Source organism: Hesperophylax consimilis, chromosome 5 (genome assembly GCF_061612785.1).
Source record: "Hesperophylax consimilis isolate HC1 chromosome 5, BYU_Hcon_1.0, whole genome shotgun sequence".
NCBI classification, from domain to species: Eukaryota; Metazoa; Arthropoda; class Insecta; order Trichoptera; family Limnephilidae; genus Hesperophylax; species Hesperophylax consimilis.
The window spans coordinates 33,479,924-33,504,017 of NC_142840.1; the positions used below are offsets into that span (position 1 = coordinate 33,479,924).

Genomic DNA, 24,094 nt, shown 5'->3' on the forward strand with positions numbered 1-24,094 from the left:
TGAGGGATAGAGGGCTATCACACCGTGTAACTCCCTTGATCGTACCGGGAATCGTTTCTGGATTTTAGCGGCACTCACTTTGTACACTTACTTTTATAATATAATATTGATTATTGAATTTCATTCATAAAACTGAGAAAATGGCACTGTGGGAATTACTTTTTGCTGTGAAAAGTTTTTTTTTTCTGGAAAACGTGTTTGCGTGGTATGTACGGATGATGTGTTCAATAAAATATTTAAAGCTTACATGACAACCTGACTACTCACTACTCACTACTCACTACCGCCAAATGAATAATCATCCGGTACCTGTCACAGATTTAAAAGAAAGAGAATGAAGAAACTAATCAACGAAGGCCACAAAATTCACACTTTCGTTTATTTCCTCGCTTCGCGTCGGTTGAGCATTGGCGTTGATATCTTTTTCCACTCCACTAGACAACAACTACCTACTTCAAATAAAGCAATTAACGGCTATGGCGCGTGCCATTTGTTCATATCAAATTATTATAAATATGTTTGTATTTTTTATTAGAAGAAAAAAATTTCAGTTTTTTGCGCGGTGATTTTTTTTTCAATAAGTTGTGTTACAGTGTTTACAAAAAAATATGTGACAATGTAATATTCATTTTATAACAAATAAAACATAAGACGTAGCCCAATAAACAAGCTGTGCTTTTGTGTATGGGGTTGTGTTATTACATTATCGTTTAAGTATACACGTTTTTCTGCGTGTTTTTATGGTGAAATTTAAAATCTTTTAAATTGTTATTTATATTTCTGAATCTTTCTGGTAATTGTTATTTTTTAAATTCTGAAAGGTATTTATAATTGAATTGTCAAATAATTATTTTTTTTAATTTTTGAGTTTTGAGAATTGATGTTGGTCTATGGACGGGTTGTTTCAAAGAATTCGAACAATTCATCAATTTTTTTTCAAGTGATTTTTTGTTGTTGTTCAGTGATGGTTCTATTCAAGTTTTTTTCATAATGATATAAAAACAGAGCTCGAGTAAAACCATCAAAGAACTTAAAAATCAACTTTGAAAATTGATACATTCTTCGAAACAACCCGTCCTAAGAATTCTATTATTCTCAAATGGTGCAGTTTTACTAAGAATGTTATCTTCTTAAATTTGCAATGTTTCGTGGTAGAAAATAGTGCATTAAGTTTTCTGACTTTAAATTTTTTGAAAGTTTTATTTTGAATATCGTTGAACGGTATCCTAAAAAAAACTCCCTTAAATAACACACCCATAATGAAATGTAGAAAAATTAATGATATAGTAATTTTTCATTCATGTCTTTGAAATTGCGGCGCATTTGCATGCAGCACTCAGTGTTGTTATTGCGTCTACCAAAGCGTGGCTCAGTGCGTAAGACCCTCTCTCCCGCCTTACCGTTGCGCCAATCTATCGTAAGGTTGTATCTGTTATAACACTGCCCCACTGCAGCCCACTGTCGCTTGCCAGCTTGGTAGACTCGCTGGCGGGGGCCGCTAGCCGCTACTTGCCACCCACACACAGTAAGAAGTTAAAAATGTGACTGCGTGACCATTTCCAAGTAAAATATTAGTCATTCAGAATATATCTGAGCACGTTTTCACGCAGGTTCCCTTGTCCGAATACACATAACGGACGAGATGTGAAAATTGAAGAACACGTGTTCTGACTTCCTCATAACATATTGGTACTTTACTGATAGCTTGTTATGAAATTTGTTAAATCATTCGTTATGGGCCTGTAGTCCCGTCTAAGAGGAAAACAAATAATTTGACGATGTTTTTAATAAATTAACAATATTACATATCTGTATGCTTTCTCCGTGCACCAGGCTTTCCCAAGTCCAGATGGGTGATTCCGGTTCTACTTAAGGATAAGGAATTATCCTCAAGGTATATTCCTGAAGAACTGGAATCGCAGTTAGTAAGAAGGTAGTAAATAATTTTATAGTTAAGGACATTTCCCTAACCGAAATCTCCCCCTGCACGAAGAAAAATGAGTAAAGCTGATTTTTTTTTAATCTCTTCAAACTATTCGTATTCCTGTTAAAAATGCGGATGTAAGGCATGAATTGATAGATTTATATGGCAATATATTTTATCAGGAAGTTTTCTCCGTGTGGCTACTTCCCACACACCTAAGCCTTATGACAACATCGTTCCATACGTTGTCAGTTGCCCTGAGGTGATGTCTCACAAAAGCGGCGCTATATAAATTAGCCAAGAATAAATAAATAAATTAAAAGCCGGCGACTGATCAATGTTATACATTGCATTGTGATCCCGCCACCATTGTATTCTTTCTTTATTTTATTTTATTTGGTTTCACTCCCAGCTGGGCTTTATGAACATGGATTATAAGAACAGAATATACCTAGTAGACTATCGAAAATTATACACAAAGTTTTTAAAGCACGAAGTAACGTTAAACTGATAAACTAAATATGAAACCATAGTTAAACATGCAAATAAAATAGAAACTTGAGTAGAGTTCATAAAAAAAATCACTAAAACTACTTTACCAATGTTACTACAATTGGTTGGATTTTGATTACGCTTAGTTCTATAAATGGAGTCAGCCATTATATCAATGGTACCCCCAATCTTGTTGCCCAGATTATGCATCCTATTGGTTAGTGAGTGTGTCTGATATGTTATTGTGTATGTACTGCAGAAGAATTTTTCGTGTTGTCTCGTGTTCCTCTTCGGTACATGGAATTAAACAGTGTCGACGATGGCAGGTCTGCCAAATAAGTTGTTAATGACTTTATATAATACAACCAAGTCTGATTTGATCATCCTTTCAGACAACGTTATTAGATGCAATTGATTCATCAAACTGACATAATAAATGTTTTCAATTGGAGTTTTGAGCTTAAAATATGTGTTCCCAAGAAATTTATGCTGAACTCGTTCCAAAATATTGTTAGAATGAACTTTATGCAAAGGGGACCAAATTGGTGAATTATTTATATTTCACTTGACTTCCTAACTAATGAAATATAGAACGTTTTTATACAATCTAAGGACTAAGGGGGTATTTCACTATGTCGGGCTAAATATCTGAATAGCTATCCGTTGGCTGGCTTTAAAGTTCAGAATAACTTCGTTATTCAACGGCGACCGTTTCACCATTGTTTTGAACTGCCGGATAGATAACACTCGAAATAGTCTGGCAACATCGCAAAATGTTTGCAGTTTCTCCATCTACTGCCACGGCTGTCATGCGTCACAGTCCGCACACCGCGAAGTGTGCATTTTTTTGGTTATGTTATGTTGATTATCAGGTCATTTTAAATAGATTCGTGTCGAATTAATACATTGTTTCTTATTTTGAACACAATCAAATAATTCAGGATGGATCATACAAGCATTCAAATTCATTCTACAAAATTCGACTCACTTCTCAGCTGTTAAACTCGGAATATTTTGACGCCATCTTTGATTCGAGGAATAGCGCCTAACGTGAAGTTCGAGCACTGATTAGTCAAATCTAACTTTAACCCGAGCGTTAGCGTTATTCAGATATAGTGAAAACGAAAAAATGACTAATCCGCGGATTAGTGCTTGGTCAGAACATAATCAGAGATAGTGAAAAACCCCCTAACAATCAATTCATGCAATAAACTGAACAATAAATGTTTTTTTTCTTCCCACTATGTTAGAGACATCCCTCTTTTTGACGGGTGAATTTTACAGATTGAATTACTTTTGAATCGCTAAAGACTTTAATAACATAAAAACTATAAAATTACTTTACACGTCTCTGGTTAGAAGTCAGGTTGAATACAATGCAACCATTTGGTGTCCTCATTTCAACTCTCATTGTTTACAAATTGAAAAAAATCAAAATAAATTTTTACGTTTTATTAATTTCAAAATTGGTATTCCTATTATTGAAATCAATTATGTCAATTTACGCAGTAAACTTAACTTATCGAAATTATCTGAAAGGCGAAAAATATTTGATCTCCTTTTATTATATAAAATTGTTCATTCAAGGTTAGACTGCCCTGACACTATAAACTTGCTATCTTTACATATACCTCCAAAATATACTAGACGGAATATTTTATTCTACAGCAATAACTTCGCTACGAATTCTGTGTTAGAAAGAATACATAGGTTGGGCAATGAACTTAGTGATGTCGCTGACATATTTAATTTAAACTTCAAAACATTTAAGGCCAAATTAGTCCACCACTTTTTAAATGTAAATAATGTATGAGAAATCATTATATTTTATTTAGATTTTCTATTGTTTGTTTTATACTGTTTTTAAAAATGAAATTTGTAATTTTTATGTACTTAAAAGCCCAATAGGGCGTCAATAAATAAATAAATAAATAATCATTGTATTAAAAAAATCAGATTCATTCATTACATTATTTGTATAGAATTATTGAATATAATATAAAATTAGAAAATACTGTGTTAATGGTGTTGAAGAGGTTTAACATTACAATTTATAGGTATTATGATTGAAATGATTTGCAGATGTAAGGAACCACAACTTTATTTGTGTTGTGAAAGTATGTAGTAGTTTCAAGGGAGAAGGTTTGAAGGTTTTATAAGCTAGGTCTTTATTTCTGTTCGTGCTGACGTAGTTTAGGCACTTGGTAATGTCGGTTAGTTCTGGTGCTGTTATTGTGATGTAAGAGAGTTTTTTGCTGTATTTGTAAACGAAATGTATTAGCATAAATTTTAGCCGGAGTTGACGTATTTTTAAGACATTATACTCGTTGAAGAGTCGAATGGAGGAATATCTTGTGGATAACACTTATTACAATTTTTGGCTTATTCTAGAAGATCAATAATATTTTGAGATAAAGCCCCAAATGATACAGCTCTATTCTGATAGGATTTGGCAGATAGCATAGTAGGTAGGTTTAGTGTTTTAAATATTTATGGTGGGAGACAATATATTATTAATAAGAGTTCTGAGTACATAAAAGTGCTAATCCAAACGTATATTATGATCAATCAAGACCCCTCCATATACAAAAATAATATGGGTGACTAGTTTCGAGTTTAGGCAAGTACAAGAAGAACCAGGCCAATTCACGTATTATTTTCAAGTACGACTCTTATTCAGCAGACTTATTACTTATTGCCCATGGCCAATGAAGTGCCAACTATCAATCACTTATTACTAAGAACTGAGAGGTACGTGTTTCGCAACGGAATGTGCCTGCTAACGTAGCTAGTGTAAATCAGAGATGCTCAATATCGCCTCTCCGGCAGATTGCATACAACTAAGTACAACAATTTATTATGTCTATTAACTAATAGGAAACTCTAATTGCTGTGGAATTTCTAAAACCGGCTTATTACATGAAACGAAGCTGGTTTCATCGCTTTGTTTACCACCGATATTAACAATGAAGTATGATGATATATTTAGATCATCCACTGACTCATCAAGTCGTATTTAGACAGATTCCATTCTTGTCTACTCTGCAAAAGGTCGATTATTGTGCTATAAAATTCATATCTTTAACATGTATGGTAAGAAAATTAGAACAGATATTAAAAGCTCTCTCAAAATGTTAGAGATATTCACAGTTTTTACAAATGCCTGCTTATAAAGTGTACAGATTGCATCAGCCTTGATGTTTAAATATTATTGTTAGGTTGTAAATATTAAGCAACTTTGAATTTTCGCAACACCTAAATTATGGAAAAACGTGATAGACCTGCCTTCCAAAACATAAACAAACCTTCCAAAATATTAACATAAACATGTACTTGTTGTTTACTGTTTAATGGTTTACTTTTTAGAACACCATTTAAAATTTTGAAAATGTTTCTGATTTTTAAGTAGTTTTACTTGTCTTTACGGACAACCCGGCAGGGTTAGTTATTGGTTAGTCTGTATCACAGATCTATGACATGTGGTCAGTACACTAACAAAACATATAATTATGCTTTTTTACTTAGCAACATCATTATGAGGCTGTCTCTTGCAATTCATTTACACGTGTCGTAGAAAATTACGTTAATTCGTTATCTTATTATCACAACTGACAAACTGGTCTGCTTGGATCGATAAATTAAAAAAATTATATATTATTAAGATAATATTTTATGAGAGTATATATAATTTGTTTCCAACTTCTGGTATAGCGGTATATGCGAATCCATACACCAATACACTGGAGCATGAAAGTATGTAGAATTCCACCGGTCAGTAGTGTGTGTGAGGTGTGCTGACACTTTCCCTCTGCTGTTGCAAGTAGGATCATGTTAGGCTAGTCTGCTGCAACAGCCGGGTTCACGAGGATGATATTGTAACACCTGGCTTTATTAATGTTTCAGGAGAAAACTGCTGTAACGTTATTACTAAGCCGGTTAAAATAAAATGGACAAGATGGACTCAAAATCACCCAAATCCTCCATTCACATGAACGAATTCACCTCAACGTAAGTTTATTGTTTTGATTACCATCTGTTTTAATGAAGAATATAATAATTTGTAGCTACTAACATGAGCATAGTCCCAATAACGGGATTCTAAGATTAATTAAATCTCTTACATTATTATTCGCCCACGCTTTTGAAATTAATTGTGGGATATTCCGCACGAAAATAAATATTGGCGAGTGACCGTTGATGGTTTTCGTATTTTATCACAAAAGATTTGATTTAAGCATTGTGATTGATATTCAGAAAATCTTTAAAAAATAAGTGTCTTATAATATTGTACAGGTAATAATGATACTAAAAAATTAATTGAAACTGTTTGTAGCGCCAATCTGACTGATAACCCCGGCTTTCAATCTACTCTGACCTTGGACGGGGTGATCACAACTGAGAAGGATGACTACAACCCTTTCGACAACCGAAAGTTGGAACATCCCAATTCGTAAGTTTAAATAGTTATAGTCTGTCCTTACTGCCTTATTCTCCCCACCCAGACACCGCTCATAAGCAACCAACAACCTACAACCGAGCTCTCTTGACATTTAACCCTGTGGCCAGTCTTTCTTAACCTTGACTGAGGAGGCGGTTCATGAATACAACTGCGTCTGTGATGATATCATCGTTACGATAAGGTGTTGCAAACAATTCTCATCTGACCTCCAACTCAGTGCTCCTAGACCGAGACCTCGGCAGATCCTAAAGATAATGAGAAGCTACTGAGAAGGTTACATAATGGCCTGTATACCAACTGACTTCAGAAACTAGCCCTGCTAGAGTAGGTAGCTATGAAGCGGTGCTAACATAATAATGTAATTTTGCAGAGATGCGGGATCCCTGATTCATCTCCTCAAATCTTCCCTCGGCTCTGGTATCCTGGCCATGCCCAACGCCTTCAAGAACGCCGGCTTGGTACTGGGAACCATCGGAACCCTGGTCATCGGCCTCGTCTGCACCCACTGCGTACACGTGCTGGTGAGTTTACATTATAAAATGTTCTCCCTTTTCATTGGCATATACGTCATAATTTGCAATGTTGTTTACTAAAACCTGGTTAACATTTAATTTCTAAACATTCAATTTATGATTTTTAAACACTGAAATTGTGTTGGGAAGGTCTTTTATTTCCAATTCAGCTATTAAGGCCGAGGTAATAACTGAATTTCAATGTAATAAATAAAACCTGTAAATTTTATAACAACTAATCGGGTAAAAACGTGTTTACGCTCTTGGTAATCGAAGCGACCCATTGTCAATAATGTTTATTCAAGGTCAGTTTGGAGCGAGGCTGAGTACAAATGTTAACGATGGGCCAATTAGGTATAAGTTCTGGTCACTCGTCATTTTCACCACTGATGGTGATGGCCGATTCTTTTGTGCTTCGTTCACCTAAAATGCAAATGATGGTCGCTCCACGATCCAGCCAGCGGTGTCAATGCGAGCAATGGCCTGCGCCTGTTCTGCTCTGCACTCTGCAGTTCGCGAGGTGAGATGTGAGTTTGAATATGAGTGTGAGTGTGTGCGTAACGTATCACCTGTGACACATACAGATACAGTGATCGCACTCCGCGGTGTGTTGAGCCACCGCCGCGCTCTGTGCGGAGCTACACCACTGTTGGTTTATAATTCCCAAGGATAATTAATTGCAAAAAGAGAAACAGGTTTGAAGTCAACCCAAAAACAGTGTTTTTTCAACTCAATGAGTGAAATCGTACCATATACAGTCGCCATACGAATAAGGAGGCGCTATCAAAACAACAAATAAACATTGGCGGCATTTCGTACATATTATACAGCAAAACTTATAAAGAAAAATTTCAGGTATAATTTGATTACAATTTTTGTACAAGGATATATATTATAACATAAAAATAAAATGTTACGAATTTTTAATTAATTGTTTGTACAAAACGTTTCATCTCGTCGCACTGCTATCATCTTTTCAAAATATCATATTTCCCAGGAACGAAAATTTAGTTTTATTTTTGCAAAAATAATATACGAATTATTATTAATTCATAAAAAATAAATATTGTGTATTATTTTTGGGGTATTATGCCGTGTTTCGGATAACGTCTATCATCGGAGCAGATGAGAACTTTTGTAAAGTGTTTATTACACATTTGTCCTTATGATAGACACTGTAACGCTGTCTGAAACATTGGCTAAAGAATCAGATAGCGCAACATAACATCGTACCCTAAAAACAAATCATGATTATACTTCTGGCCGTGAAAATCTCCAAAACAATAAATGAGTTAGTATTTCTTTGATGATCGCAATTTCACATTACGGCATCATTTCAATTATTTGAAGAAAAAAAATGTTTTTTCAAACACCACTTTTTAATCAAAGTAATCGATTTGTTTCGTAATCATTTGTTTATTTATCGTTTCTAAGGACGGGTTGTTTCGGAGCATTTGAACAATTCATCAAATTCCAACGTTCATTTTCAAGTTCCGTGAAAGATTTTTTCAAGTTCTGTTTTTATTTCAGTTTTGTCAAGCCTATAATGATATAATAACAGAACTTGAATTGGACTTTCACAGATCCCAGAAATGAACGTTGAAATTTGACGAATTGTTCAAATACTCCGAAACAACCCGTCCTTAGTCAAGCGTATACAGATAATTATTAAGAAACCTTTGGTATCGAAACATGCTCATTATTTTGATAGTTATGTATTTTCACATAATAAATAAACAATTTATTCACTGATTTTAAAATCAATATTTTAGATAAAATCTTTAAAGTTCGACAATAACCAACACCAATCATTTGTTTTTGTAGTGGAATTGGATGTCATATAAATATGTTGCAAGTTGCACCATATACAGAGAGAATAGGTTATGGATTGGGTGATTGCCGAAGACGTGATGGCCTTGAGTGAGCCAGCCACTACACAGTACTACACACTCTCCGACCAGATGATCAGGGCTCATTGGAACTGGTAGTGGGAGTGGTCAGTGATCTGATGTGTGTCTAGGCCTGTACTACTCTTTGTCTATGTGTTATTTGGGCAACATGGAGCTGAATGCTGAAAAAAGGTGAACACAATGGTCGTACCTACGTGTTGTACTAAACTGACTCTCCAAAAGTCCACACACACTTAAATACTCCATTGGTACATACACCATTTGTTCTGTTTGGAAAACATTCATTTTTATAATAATACAACTTATACACTTTAATATTCCATAGGTGCATAAACTATTAGTTCAACATTCAGTTTTATAATAATACCTACAACTTATACACTTTACAAACATTCCCGGGAAAGACAAACATTCCCGGGTTACGAATAACCTGACAATATTTGAAAATCTCCTACTACCACCACAGTAAGCTGAAAATTTTGCTTGTGTTGTGATGGAGGACTTAGCCAGCCGAGGAATTGAACACACTACGCCTGGGTGGGACCCAAACGCGATGTCAACTCGGCCACCGACCGGTCGTACATAAACTATTTGTTCCGTATAGAAAACACTCAGTTTTATAATAATACAACTTATACACTTTACACTTAAATATTCCATTGGTACATAAACTATTTGTTCCGTTTGGGAAACATTCAGTTTTATAATAATACAACTTATACACTTTACACTAAAATATTTCATAGGTGTATTAACTATCTGTTCTGTTTGGAAAACATTCAGTTTTATAATAATACAACTTATACACTTTACACTTAAATATTCCATTGGTACATAAACTATTTGTTCCGTTTGGGAAACATTCAGTTTTATAATAATACAACTTATACACTTTACACTAAAATATTTCATAGGTGCATAAACTATTTGTTCTGTTTGGAAAACATTCAGTTTTATAATAATACAACTTATACACTTAAACATTCCATATGTGCCTAAACTATTTGTTCTGTTTGAAAAACATTCAGTTTTATAATAATACCTACAACTTATACACTTTATACTTAAATATTTGGTACATAAACTATTTGTTCTGTTTAGAAAACACTCAGTTTTATAAGAATACAACTTATACACTTTACACTTAAATATTCCATTGATACATAAACTATTTGTTCTGTTTGGAAAACATTCAGTTTTATAATAATACAACTTATACACTTCATCATGTTATGATGTGAGGTGTTAATTTGTTTAGACGCTTGTTAGGCTTTTACATACTTAAATGTAATAAAATACAAAATATAAGTACAAATCTTATAAGCATAATAACAATAAAATAACAACAAAATGTGAAATATCGCATATATGTATATAAATTATCGTGAAATTACATCATACTGTTCATTAATTTACATAAATTAAAATGCACAGCCTCTAAACATCTTACATTTACTTAGGTATTACAATTCATCGATGTATTCTTATCTCTTTGAATTAGTATTTTGTTTGTGTCCCATAAAATTATTATTATATATTTTAAAATTCATATAGACTTAAATTACAACTGTAATGGCACTACTCCCCATCTCGAATAAGAAAATATATTCTACAACTGATATGGGTAATAATGTTAAAAAACAAAAAGTTGTAAATGGCCTTTAGCCTTGAAGGATTTAATTCCTTATAAAATCAATTTAGACAACTAAAGTCTGTCCGAAGAAACCTTCCTACAGAGGCAACAAAATTACTAATCAACGGCTTTTATGCCAGCCTTCCAAATTATCAAACTGACAAACTTCAATCCGTCTCTAAATATTCGCATATTTCGGAACGCATTCGTAATCTTCTCAAGTACCATGAAGAATTGTGGTGAATGGTGTTTAAAACCATCAATTAAATGACCCCACCCTATATCTCTGAATTATGCCTCCCGAAAAACACTGGTCTTAGGCAGTCAACTCTTAGATCAGCAACATCATCAGGTACAGACTGATGGAACCTAAGCGCAAGCCTAATACTAAGTTTGGAGTCGCGATTTCGGAGTATCTCAACCGAAGGCTTGGAATAGACGCCCTCCGGTACTAAGATGTATAACAAGCCAAACAGAATTCAAGTCTGAACTAAAAACTTACCTTTTAAGGCACTCATACCCTTAAATTAAACTACCTGAGAGTAGCATTCTGGTGTTGCCTATAATTCATCTTAATCACACTTTTCTCATTGGATTAACATTATTCGAAGCCTTCCTCCTAAATCTATCTCATACTGAGGGACGAATCACATTTAGGAAGATAAATTCCAATCAAATCCATATACTGTTGTACCCCGTCCTTAAGGTGATTTTTCACAAAAATGGCGCTATACAAATCATCCAAATATTATTATTATTACTTTGAATAAATAATAAACTTACTTTTCAAAGATGTTCCAACAACCAGTGAAGATTCCACTAAATACAAAACCATGTGACAAAATATCAACTACAAAAACATATTATAATAACTATTCCTTAACTTTTTTTAAAAAAACTTACACAAAAGGGAAAGATCTATTTGATCTTAATGCATTTTATATTATAATTCTTTTTTATTCAATAATTTTAAAGATTAATACACACCCAGAAAGAAATAATACCTGCTCCCAATGAGAGTGAAAGTTAAAATAATACAGTTCCATGACACTTAACAGAGGTGGGGAATTTGTAGTTAACCTTGTGATTGATGGTTATATCTGTTATTATATTATTTTATTGTGTTAAAAATCAAACAGTTATATATAAGATAATTACATCGTGTGATGAATATATAATAAAGCAATTAAGTTCGATTGAGTATTTATACGTATAAACAAATTATACGCACTTCGATCGATATTTGGTCGACTTTTGTAGTGGAATTTAAACAAAACAAAATAAAAAAATACACAATAAATACCAAAGATTACTTTGTGGATCCGTATAAAATTATCGGTAGTTACGCCTATCCAACCGACATTGTAAAATTATCGATTTCACTGTGCTAGTACCCAAGGGCAACGAAATACAATCAATTATAATAGATATTACGAATCAATATGACAGTTCAGAATTTTGTATAAGAATGACGAATCGATGATTTTTTTACATGAGCAATGGGATTAAATATATGATTACTAGAGCGGAATTACAGATTTTTATTTTTAAAGTTGAAGACACAAGGTTTTTTATGCATAGCTAAAAGGATGGCATATTATTTTTAAGCAATGATTATAAGCTACATAAATTGAAAAAATAAGAGGAATTGAGACACTGAACCACGTAGCGCAATTGGTAGAGCACCTGACTGGCAATCGGAAGGCTGCCTGTTCAATCAAAACCTCCTAGATCACAGGGCCGGAACACTCATTCAAAGCAGCCTCCTAATCTTTCGCTTTGTGATCTATGAGGTTTTGGTTCAATTCCCATCGATTGCATGTACTGCATGCCCCAATTTTACTGGGAAGATTTTTTTCAATTTATATAGCTTATAATTATTGCTTAAAAACAATTAGTTATATTCTAAAATTACAAATGTTTAATATAAGTTTGATATTGGGGATTTCAAATAAATGACTGAGTCTAATTCAAGTTGTTATCTTACATATGTCAGGCATACCAAAATAAGTGTACGCGGTATGGTGAAATAAAGCCCATTAGTTTATAGGCCTTTTCTAAAATTTGTTGTAAGTTATCCTTATATATAGCATTTTAGAATTTAGTAAGACTCCAAGATCTCTTTTTTTTTCTAATCGTCGCGAAGCTACATGGTTTCTATAATTAAGTAGTTATCTTTTCCGTGTAAAAGTAATATGATTTTACTTTTCTTTATATTATAAATAATTATTTTTTGCAGTATTCATTAATCACATACCGATAAGGCGCTATGCAGTAATTCCTACTATTCTAAAACAATAACATTTTGTATGTAATCAGCAATTATTTCCAACCGCAGGTCACCATATCCCATGAAGTATGTAAACTCGCTAAAGTGCCTTCTATGGACTTTGCGCAAACCTGTGGAGCCTCCTTCGAGTACGGACCCAAAGCACTCCGGTCGTGGGCCAATGTTTTCAGGTGAGTCATTTCCCTCTCCCCAGCATGGCTCATAGCTCATTGGACATAACCTACACGCGTAAACAAAGATACAGTAAAGTTCATCCACTTTCATCATTTATTAAGCTGGCTTTAAATACGTAATTTTTTCTCTTACATCGCTTACGTAAGTTTTTTCTGGCAAAATTACCAATGTCAAGCTACTTACTTTATTTTAAAGAAAGTTACAGAAGTCGTAAAAGGCGTATGTTTTTGAGAGGTCTAATCGTGTCCGCCCGAACTTACAGCCTTCTTATGAAATCAATTTGATAAGTTGAGATGCTTACCGTAAGAGATGGTACCATAAAGGCCCCAATTCAAGGCGCTAAAATTTAAAAGACAGGTTTTCGTAGAATTTTTTTGCTTATGGCTGTTATTTTATTATTCAACTAAAATCTGATTACCATAAGTGGATAAACAACATTATCATCTCGCGAAAACAATCTAAAAATAATACTAGCTAAAATCCGGATAACACAACGAAAACGGAAAGAAAATTTTCTGATTCCAAAAACAGAAGAGATTTGATTTATTTTTCAGGTGGTAAAAAGCTTTCCGAATATGATTATTGACTTATCTTTATTTTTCAATCAATCCTCTTTAACCTCAATGTATATGTTTCCAAAATGACGTTTTTGAATTCAAAATCTGTTACCGTCATCTAGCTGTCATTCGGATAAAATTATAGAACTGCAATTAATTGATCCTCCATTCAATTTTGCCCTTCACGGAACGAAAGCGCACGGAGATTTTTTTCTCTAAAGCCGTTCGTTGTTGGCAGGAAGCCATCTTACCGCAAATAAACATATATTACTTAGATGTATCGATGACTGTGAGTACTTAAGCAAGTTAAACTTCCGAGAGCATTAATTACCGTAAGTTAGATGCATGTGCAAATGCACTTGTGAGTAATCAAAACAATTCTTAAATTTTACTTGAGTGTAACGCCAGCCTTTAACCCCCCCCCCCCTTTCATTTTCACTCAATTATTATCATTTTTTAATATTATCGCGCTCCTTCTAACATTCGTATTCACATATCTCCCTTTCAAAACATCTTTGAACGCTTACTACGGGGCCTTCAACAACCCGTCAATACCTAGCCTAAGCAGCAAACACTAAACGCGTGCCCACTAGAAATTCACCTAACGGCGTTATGATAATTATGACCTCTTAGGTGTGTTTAATTGATAATCACGGAAATATTTCCAAATCACTTTTAATAGTGCCCACCTATTTGACATCGGTCTTTAAGAAACCAACATAATTATCTAACAATACATAATTATTACAAAAATTATCATGCTTCTTTGATCTAGATAATAATGTAGTAAGTGCTTACCAAACTATAAGAAGAATTAAGACACGGTACATAGTCAGTGCAGAATAGTGTTCCAAACAAAAGCAGAAATATCTGCGCCGTCCGGTCTTTAATAGTCTGTATTTCAGGCCTAAATAATTGGAAAAGGTCCTTGAGCCTCGATGATGGCCATCTTAGAAACAAGTTTACCATGTGAGGTTGTTGACATCCTGGTCACTGGACCTGGACTGCTGATGTGTTGTCTCTTATCGGTTAGCTATTGGCCTGTCCCAAACAGACAAACTCCCGCAACATGTATTTACCTGTTCGTGATTCTACTGAGATTGTGCGCGCAGCGGATGACTGTTTTGGGTATTTCAGATAAAATAACAATAAGTCATCAACTTTATCAGTTATCGTAAAATCTAAATGTACCTACAAGTAAATAAGTAGATTAAAACAGTGCAAAATAATTTAACTAACCTTATTACACACTCCATTATGGAGTTAGTATCGTCGATTGCCGATAGCTTAACCTGTCATATCAGTGGGATTATTGATTCCTCGGTAATAATTATTAACGTTCAAGTAGGTACCTAGATAAATGTACTCGTAGTAGGTGCGATACTGCGACATGCGACACTTATGAAATGTGTGAGATGTGTCCCATTGTCATTATGATAGATGCTTGCCAAACTGCCAAGTTTAGTAATCAATCACGGAACGGTAACAGATTATGGAAAACCAAGAACCCACCTTCTTTTGATGCAAAATAAAACTTAGCAACCTTTTGACAAAGATACCAAATCATTTTTTTTAATACGGTGATCCATTACAATTTAAATCCAAGCTGAAAATCTGACATGGGGGGGATTTAGCTTTCGGTCGGTCACCACGGAAATACGTATTGTGAAACAATAAACAAATACAGTGGCGTGGCTATAGCATTCACGTGGGGGGGGGGGGTTGACCCTAGGGGGGGTTCGACCTTGGGGGGGCAAGGGAAAATGGAAGGGGGGTGGAAAATTTAGTACGCACTTTTTTGGGACCTTTAATGAAAACATTTTTTAGTTTTCTTTTAATTTTTATTAGATGCAAATCCTTTATTATTTGATGATGTGAGCCTAACTGGGTGCTTTACATATTACAATTTAATTTTGTAAAAACAAAATATAAAATAATAAATTGAAATAAAATTAAATAAACAGATGAAATTAAATAAAAATACAACAATTCAGGCGGTAATGAAAAAAAAATCGGTATATATTATGAGGTTTGGTTATACATATTTTTTTTTAATAAATAAAAACATCTCGGGTTACAAATAACCTGAAAATATTTGAAAATCTCTTACTAACATCACAGTAAGCGGAAAACATTGCTTGTGTCGTGATGGAGGACTTAGCCAGTCGAGGAATTGAACGTACGACCCAAACGCGATGCAAACTCAACCACTGACCGGTCAGGATGTGTGTATTGTAATAGTGTTGTGTATGTTTTATTCTTTTGCGTTATAATTATTTTCAAATTTTGCCTTTTTTGCTCTTTAATCCATCTTTTCATTTTGTATCTGGATTGTTTTGTTTCCCTTATTTCTCGTAGCGATTTAAAGTGTTTTGAATGCTTTTATTGTCTGTTATTTGTTAGTGTTTTTGTCCAAAGCTTGTATGTACCGTCGGATTTTTTGAATTTTTTGTACGCTTGTTTAACTATTATTTATATCACATTGGTAAAAGATATGGTACTATTTTTGAGGAATGTTATCTACGAGTACTATTCTATCACTGATTTACAAATTATTTAAATTAGTTTAAAGTTAGTTCCGTCCTATTCAATAACTCAATTAAAAAAATTTTCAGAAATTCACGAAGACGGTAATGTACAAATAATCTAATTATTACTATATTTGGTTGAATCGGCCACTGAATCATATCATAAAAATGTTTGCAAGATTAGATCAACTATTAAAAATACTTTAGTCAGTCTTTAGTTTAAAAAATTCAGTCAGCAGTAAGTCTTTGAACGTGGAATCTCCGTATAAAGTATCAATTAGAAGTAATTATGAACCTATAATTTCCTGAAGGCAATTAATATGACGCCTATTAGAGGCAAATTGAATCACCACTCAGTCAAATGTTTATTTTATCAATCGACGAGTACGAGTAACTGGTGAACTATATTATTTTGTTTATCGGAAAAGTGGCGTTTGATTATGTATAAATCAAAAAAACTCTTGTCCAAACTTTCGAAAAATCCGAAACACAAATATTCCAAGCCATTTCAAAAGCAGAAATGAATCATATTTGTATGTTTGTTAACTTACAGTTAGATCGTTTAGATAGAAGCTAACACGAAAAAAATTGAGTGATTAAGACCACATTGATATTATCTACATCAAGGGTCATTATTAACTACAAATACCACTCACCATAGTAAACAATCTTCAAGGTGAGTATCGGTGAGTCAACGTGCTCTTGTTTTTTTTATCATTTCTTTAATGTTGAAAACTTTGATTCATAAAAATTTGTGGTTTTGAGAACCCCTGTTCAATTATTATTATTATTTTACCTAAAATAATTTATAACCTAAATAAATAAGTACTATTATAATATTCTTCATAAATAGTTCAGGTATTCTTTTAACCCTTCAGAGCACGGCATGTAATTTAAATATAATTATAGTAATTTGAACATAGGATATTAAAAATTGGATCAGTGATTTGGAATCCGCAAATACAAAGTTAACATTGAAAGGTTATAAATATTTCGAAACAAGTTTCGGTTGAAAAAGTCCTTCCGAACATTCCATAAATTATCAACAATAGAGGAAATACATTCGCCCATAAAATTTTATTCAAAATCATCAAAATCGCTATTTATACCTTAAAAAAACATTCTACACCAGTACGAAACACACCAAACCATCACAATCCATATTAAAAAATTACACATACCACAATCATTTTTCAGAAGGACGCTTACAAATTTCAATGACATATTTTAGACGCTGATATTTTCCATTTGTTCTCAGGTCGATTTACCAAATGCTTATAAGAAAAAAATGTTTTACGAGGGAACGCTGGCAACGCTTTATACGATTTTGTTTTAAATAAAATATTTGATTCAGCTTTTGATTACTATTAAACGCAACCATCTGCGTTTCTAAATAAAAAAAATTTCATTCTAATTTTAAATTAATTAAAATGAAAATTCGCTTTTGTTGATGAATGACAGCCATTTAGTTTAGAATGTTCAAATAAAAAATTCTCAAATGCAGATAGTTGCCTTTTATAATTATAATTCTATGAAACACGAATTATTTCTGGCTGATTTTTTTTTAAATATGCTCAAAAATTTTTTACCCAGCTTTAGAAAAAAATATTTTGAATTGAAAATTCAAACGTAGAGCCCAATCCAAATACTTGCAGGCAGACACATAAGGTGAATCATTTTTTTTAATTTTAAAAAAATCGTATTAATGGTGGCCAGGGATCCAAAATTTTTACCAAAAAAAAATCCAAGGTTAATTATGAACCCTCTAACCCTGCTGTATGTACTATCATTTCACCTATTTTTCGCATTTTCATTAAATTGATTTTAGATTTTAGTTTTACATTAGGTTATTGTGTGTTTTTTTATTTATACTACTCTTCCAATGGAAGCATTTGCTTTTCAAAGAAAGAGAAAAATATATATATTACTGTAAATGCATAATTTTTTCAAATATTGTTCATTTTCATTTGATTGGGCATTTATTAAAAATATATAGCTATGCTTACATCGTAATCATGTAAATGAAATTAAAATACAGACATATTTATGTATGTAGAAAGAATAAAAATAAATGTTGTTGGGGATAAGTAGATTATAGGATTATTTTTACGATTTTCAGTTGGAAAGAAGGGAAGCAGTTTTTCGTAAATGATTTTTCTAAAATATTCTTTATTATTTGTATTTCATCTTTAATGATTCTGATTTTGTCTAGTAATTTATTAAATAATCATTTTCCTTTGTGAGTGTAATGGTGTTAGTCAAAAGATATTTATATCTGTTTGTTTATAAACATTTCGTTGACATTATATTTTTTTACAGTCCAATTTTACATTATGTACTGTGTACTCTTAATCTGCTTTTTCTCTTCTTATCTATCAATTCCACATTGTTTTCTTTGATAATTTATTTTTTATTATTTATAATTATATATATAATCTATTTGGAAAACTTCACTGGTTCTTGAAATCATATAAAACTGTTTGTTTCCCAAATAACAGAATCAAATGTAATGACAGTGTAATTTGAAATGTATTGAATGGTATGAGAGTATTTGTTGTATTTGCAGAACTTTTGTCGACTGGGCGCTCGTGTGCACATACGTGGGCGCCGCTTGCGTGTACGTGGTGCTGATTGCGGACTCGTTTCACGAGGTGGTCTCTGAGTACTACCCCGACGACAACTGGGACGTGAAGATATACTGCGCGCTGTTGCTGGTGCCGCTCGTGGGACTCGGCCAGATCCGCAACCTCAAGTACCTCGTGCCCTTCTCCCTCATCGCCAACATCTTCCTGCTCATCACGCTCGGCATCACCATGTTCTACATCTTCCAGGACATCCCTCCGGCGGGGGATAAGACGCTCTTTGCTCCCGTGGCCACCTTTCCTCTGTTTGTTAGGTAGGTGAGTTCCTCGTCCCTTTCCCGCCACTCCGCTTATTGACCGCACGCCACTGGCGGTCCGTGACTTTTCACTGAGCTACGGTCACGGACCGCCACTGCCACACGTGAGTGCGATTAATTATTATATATATCTTTATAAAAACGGTCAACTTGTTAAATCTTTTATTAATCAGGACAAATATATCGGAAAAACTGATTATAAAAATACTAAGGGGGAGAAACAAAAGAAGCCTGTCCTTCAGAATATTTTAGTATTCTGGGGGGTGGCCTATTCTGTGATAAAATTTCAATACAGAAATAACCGGCTCCGTGGACAAAGCATTTTTATTATTTTATATTTTTTCAATTTTACAATAAAACTTGCACTGGCCCTTTAAAATGAAGCGCTAGAATCTAAAAAAAATCTAGCTGATGCTGCTCGAAACAAAGTTCTTTTGGCTACTGATGTCTGAAGAACCCCAAACGCTAAGCAAAGAGCCGCATGCGGCTCTCGGGTTCAGGACATGCCCATTACTTGAACATCGCAAAACACTGCACACCTCGGACCACGCAGACAGTGCGGGTGATATTATTAATCGATGCGTCAACATTTGTCTTGACCTTTCTTTTTACCTTATTAGTCAGTATGGCTGCGAGTGAGACATATCATATATGTCAGAACTTGCAGGATCAGCCATTTCCTTAAACCTATTCGCTTGTGCCTTTAGTCTAGCAGCCATTAGTCACCGGACGAACGATTATTTCAGTAATGTCAATGTCAATGAAAAAAAAATTGGAGGTGCATGAGACTGCATGGACCTAAAAATCCCTAAAAATGGTGTGATTTTGTATGAATGGCATTGAAGCCAAGTCTAGGGTGAGGTTAAATTGTCTGACAGCATCGACCAATATTACAACAATGCCTGGCAGCCTTCTTGTATGACCAACTTTTGAACTGATTTGTATGCAACGTTGGGCATAATGAACTATTATTATTTTGGAATCACTTTTTCTTTTTAACTTATTTTGAAGGTTCAATTTTATTTATCTTTGAAGATGAAGATAATGCTAGTAAATCTGAACGAAACTTGAAACAGAACAAGACACAAAAAAAATGAAAAAATAACAGATAAAACTATGAAAAAAATTATATGACAAAAATATCTGAAAAATTAGTTGCAAGATGAAATTGTTAATTGTGTATTTGAAATATGAGATCGACAAATATGACAGTTAAAAAAATACCAATGGTTGAGTGTACCAGTAAGGCAAGAGATCCTGTCTTCGATTTCTAGTTGCGACCGTTATCTTTTTTATTTTTCTGTGTCTGTTTCACTTAGATTTGTTAGGATTTTCTTCTACTTCCATGACATATTTTTATTTTATTTTTGTGTTGTTAGTGCAGTTACAATGGCTTATGAATGTTTTGGGTATTTGATGTGACGAAAATTTAAGAAATTTTAATGTTTTTGCATTTTCCATACATCTTCGCCGTCGCCCCACAGTTTCAATTTGATCTAGAATTGCTCCTTCTAGGGCTTTTTAGGTTCATGCCCTCTCTGAGGTCTACCCAAAACAGAAAAATTAGCACGTAGCAATCTACTGGCCAAAAAATGTTGGGGACCTTTGGTTTATTTTCCTTTTGGAATAAGCGAGGCTGCGTCTGAATTCGTGACCTTAGAATTCATTCCTAGTAGGTACCGCCGGACAGTCATTGACATTCCCACGTCAATATCAAATCAATAAAAAATAACAATCATTAAGTGTCATTTTAATTGATTGGTATCGTATTCATTGAATTCATTATTATATCTTACCTTCGTCCGGCCGAAGAAAATTATGATAGTCTGATAATAATCGCTCAGTTCGTTTTCATCATAATTGGTAATCAATCATGAAATAACATTTTTTAAGTTTCACACATACATGCAAGCAGGTACTTAAGGCCAGTTGTTTCACAGAATTTGAGTAATTAATCAAATTTCATATTAAATATTCAAGTTTTGTTATTATTCAAATTCTGTAAAGCAACTGGCCCATGGTGGAATAATAACCGAAATTGAATAGAACTTGTACAGATTGAATATTTACTTTAAAATTTGATGAATATTTTTCAAGTTCTTTGAAACAACTGGCCCTTTAAGTCATGTATATTAAGTCAGTGGGTATTATGATAAATCACTTTAAAAACAATTGTATAACTAGTGACCAATGTCATATCATTGTCATAGAGAGCGGCATTTCCGTAAGAAAATTTCATTGTTTTACACTACAAATGTGTTAATCTGGTTTCGCTTAGATTCATGCCTTCATCAGAATAAGTACAGTTTTAAACTAGAAACGTGCTAAACTGATTTCGTTTAGATTCATGCCTTCATCAGAATAAGTACAGTTTTAAACTAGAAACGTGCTAATCTGGTTTCGCTTAGATTCATGCCTTCATCAGAATAAGTACAGTTTTAAACTAGAAACGTGCTAATCTGGTTTCGCTTAGATTCATGCCTTCATCAGAATAAGTACAGTTTTAAACTAGAAACGTGCTAATCTGGTTTCGCTTAGATTCATGCCTTCATCAGAATAAGTACAGTTTTAAACTAGAAACGTGCTAAACTGATTTCGAATAGATTCCTGCTTTCATCAGAAAGACAAATAGGTAGATGCAAAATAAAAAAAATAGGAATAAAATTAAACATCCCTATAAAAACTTAACAATTTATTAAGAATTTCGTCAAATTTTTGGTAGTCCGGTAAAAAACGGGATCGAGGTCCTTAACGATTGAATTTGACAGTTTTGCTGATAAACTTTTAATTAAATTACAAATGTTATGAAAATCTAAATATTTTGCATTTCGGATTTTCATGAAAATTCAATATATTCGTAATTTAGTAAAAGTTTATCAGAAAGCCAGTTCATTCTTTCGCTAAGGCCTGCAATCCCGTTTTTAACCGGATTTCAAATAATTTGAAGATGTTCTTACTAAATTAGCAATTCTAAATTTTTTTCCGTGCAGAAAAAAGAATATTGAGATTCAGTTCAATTTAACTACCACTCTTAAGTAAAAGTGTACTTTACTTTGTTGATAAGCCCTATGATTACGAATGATTTGAAGCCATGAAATCAAACTGAAAAGCCTTATATTAACAATCCCGTTTTTAATAGAAATACGAATAGTTTGAAGAATAATAAATTAGCAATATTTTTATCAGGAAAGTTTTCTCCGTTTAAGATAATAACATAATGATCCCAATGTTACTGTGGTTTATTTCAGCACCGTGATATTTGCCATGGAAGGGATCGGCGTGGTAATGCCAGTGGAGAACGAGATGAGAAACCCCGGTCACTTCCTGGGCTGTCCTGGAGTGCTGAACATCGCCATGTCCACCGTGGTGGGGTTGTACACCATCATCGGCTTCTTCGGTTACCTGCGCTTTGGAGATGACGTGGAAGGATCCATCACCGCTACCCTGGACAACAAGCTCATGTAAGTCAACCTCTCATAGCAATGTCATCAATTCCGGACTATAAGTATGTGCGTTCCTTTGGTAAAATGTATTTTAATATCATATTTTGTCTTATCTCTCCCTTATCAAAACTCTGAAACTAGGCTATCGACCACCGATTAAGTTCGTGATCTGCACGAAATGGAGCACACCGTGGATGGAGAAATTATTGTCATAATAGGTCATAATAATTGCTGTATAGGAACTTATAATAAAGATTTATAAGTAAACCATAGACAGAGTACGAGAAATAATTAACTAAAAATTCTGCCTCAATACAGGTTCGCCTAGTAAGGCAGGTTATGCACAATTTAAAATATAGTATATTATTCCATTTCTTACATACAATTTACTTTTTCTTCTATTAGAAACTGCTATTATTGTCACATTATTCTTTCAACAATGTCAGTGTTACAAACTTACATATAGTTATATAACTTACTAAAGATATATTATTTAATCTGTCATTTTTTGATGAAATAAATCAATTTTAGAAAAAAGAGTATAAATATTTATTTTTTTATTGTATCAAAGAAATATTTGACATTATTGAACCAATTACATAACGAGTAGGTATAAGCATTTTCTTCAACTCTTAAAACTATGTTCAGTTAGTTCATCTATTTATCTGCACTAAAAATTCATCGAAGTTTTCTTATGATTTATATAGTATTGTACGTTATAACATAAACGAAATAAATTAAATTCAAATATTTTTTTGTAATTCATGGTGAGAACCAGAAAACAAGTACCTACATACGAGTGAAATAATTTATTAATTCTTATGATGTTTGTGGTACGATTTAGACCCGCACAAATCGCCAAGGTGATGATCGGCTTGGCAATCCTGTTCACGTATGGCCTGCAACAGTACGTGCCCTTTGACATCATCTTCAAGAAATTGGAGCCCAAACTGCAGGAGAAATACATTAACATCACTCACATCGGCCTCAGGACATTGATTGTAGCATTTACAGGTCAGTTTTAATCATTAATTTATTTATTAAACCGTTATTTATTAACCAGGTACCATTAATTTATTTCAGTTACCTTTGCAATGTAAAACATTCGATACATTGGATATACACTGTACTAAGAATAAGTGAAATAAATCAATATAATTTATAATTTAATAAAAAGGCTGCTGACGGAAATTGAACCCGCAGCCTTGTGATTGCCGGTCAGGTGTTCTACCAATTGAATCCGCAACCTCGCGATTGCCGGTCAGGTGTTCTA

General features: G+C 33.5%; 1 protein-coding gene across 2 annotated transcripts in view; it reads left to right on the forward strand.

Annotated features, from left to right (window-relative positions):
- Nucleotides 1–24,094, forward strand: part of LOC149423814 (proton-coupled amino acid transporter-like protein acs) — a 43,619-nt gene that overhangs the window by 16,396 nt on the left and 3,129 nt on the right. For both annotated transcript variants that reach the window (XM_089631824.1, XM_089631825.1), the window contains exons 2-8: nt 6,320–6,424; nt 6,750–6,866; nt 7,246–7,396; nt 13,269–13,390; nt 19,046–19,375; nt 22,627–22,839; nt 23,666–23,835. In XM_089631824.1, coding sequence (XP_089487950.1) covers nt 6,363–6,424; nt 6,750–6,866; nt 7,246–7,396; nt 13,269–13,390; nt 19,046–19,375; nt 22,627–22,839; nt 23,666–23,835 — 1,165 coding nt within the window. In that variant the 5' untranslated portion in view covers nt 6,320–6,362. The remainder of the gene's footprint in view (nt 1–6,319; nt 6,425–6,749; nt 6,867–7,245; nt 7,397–13,268; nt 13,391–19,045; nt 19,376–22,626; nt 22,840–23,665; nt 23,836–24,094) is intronic.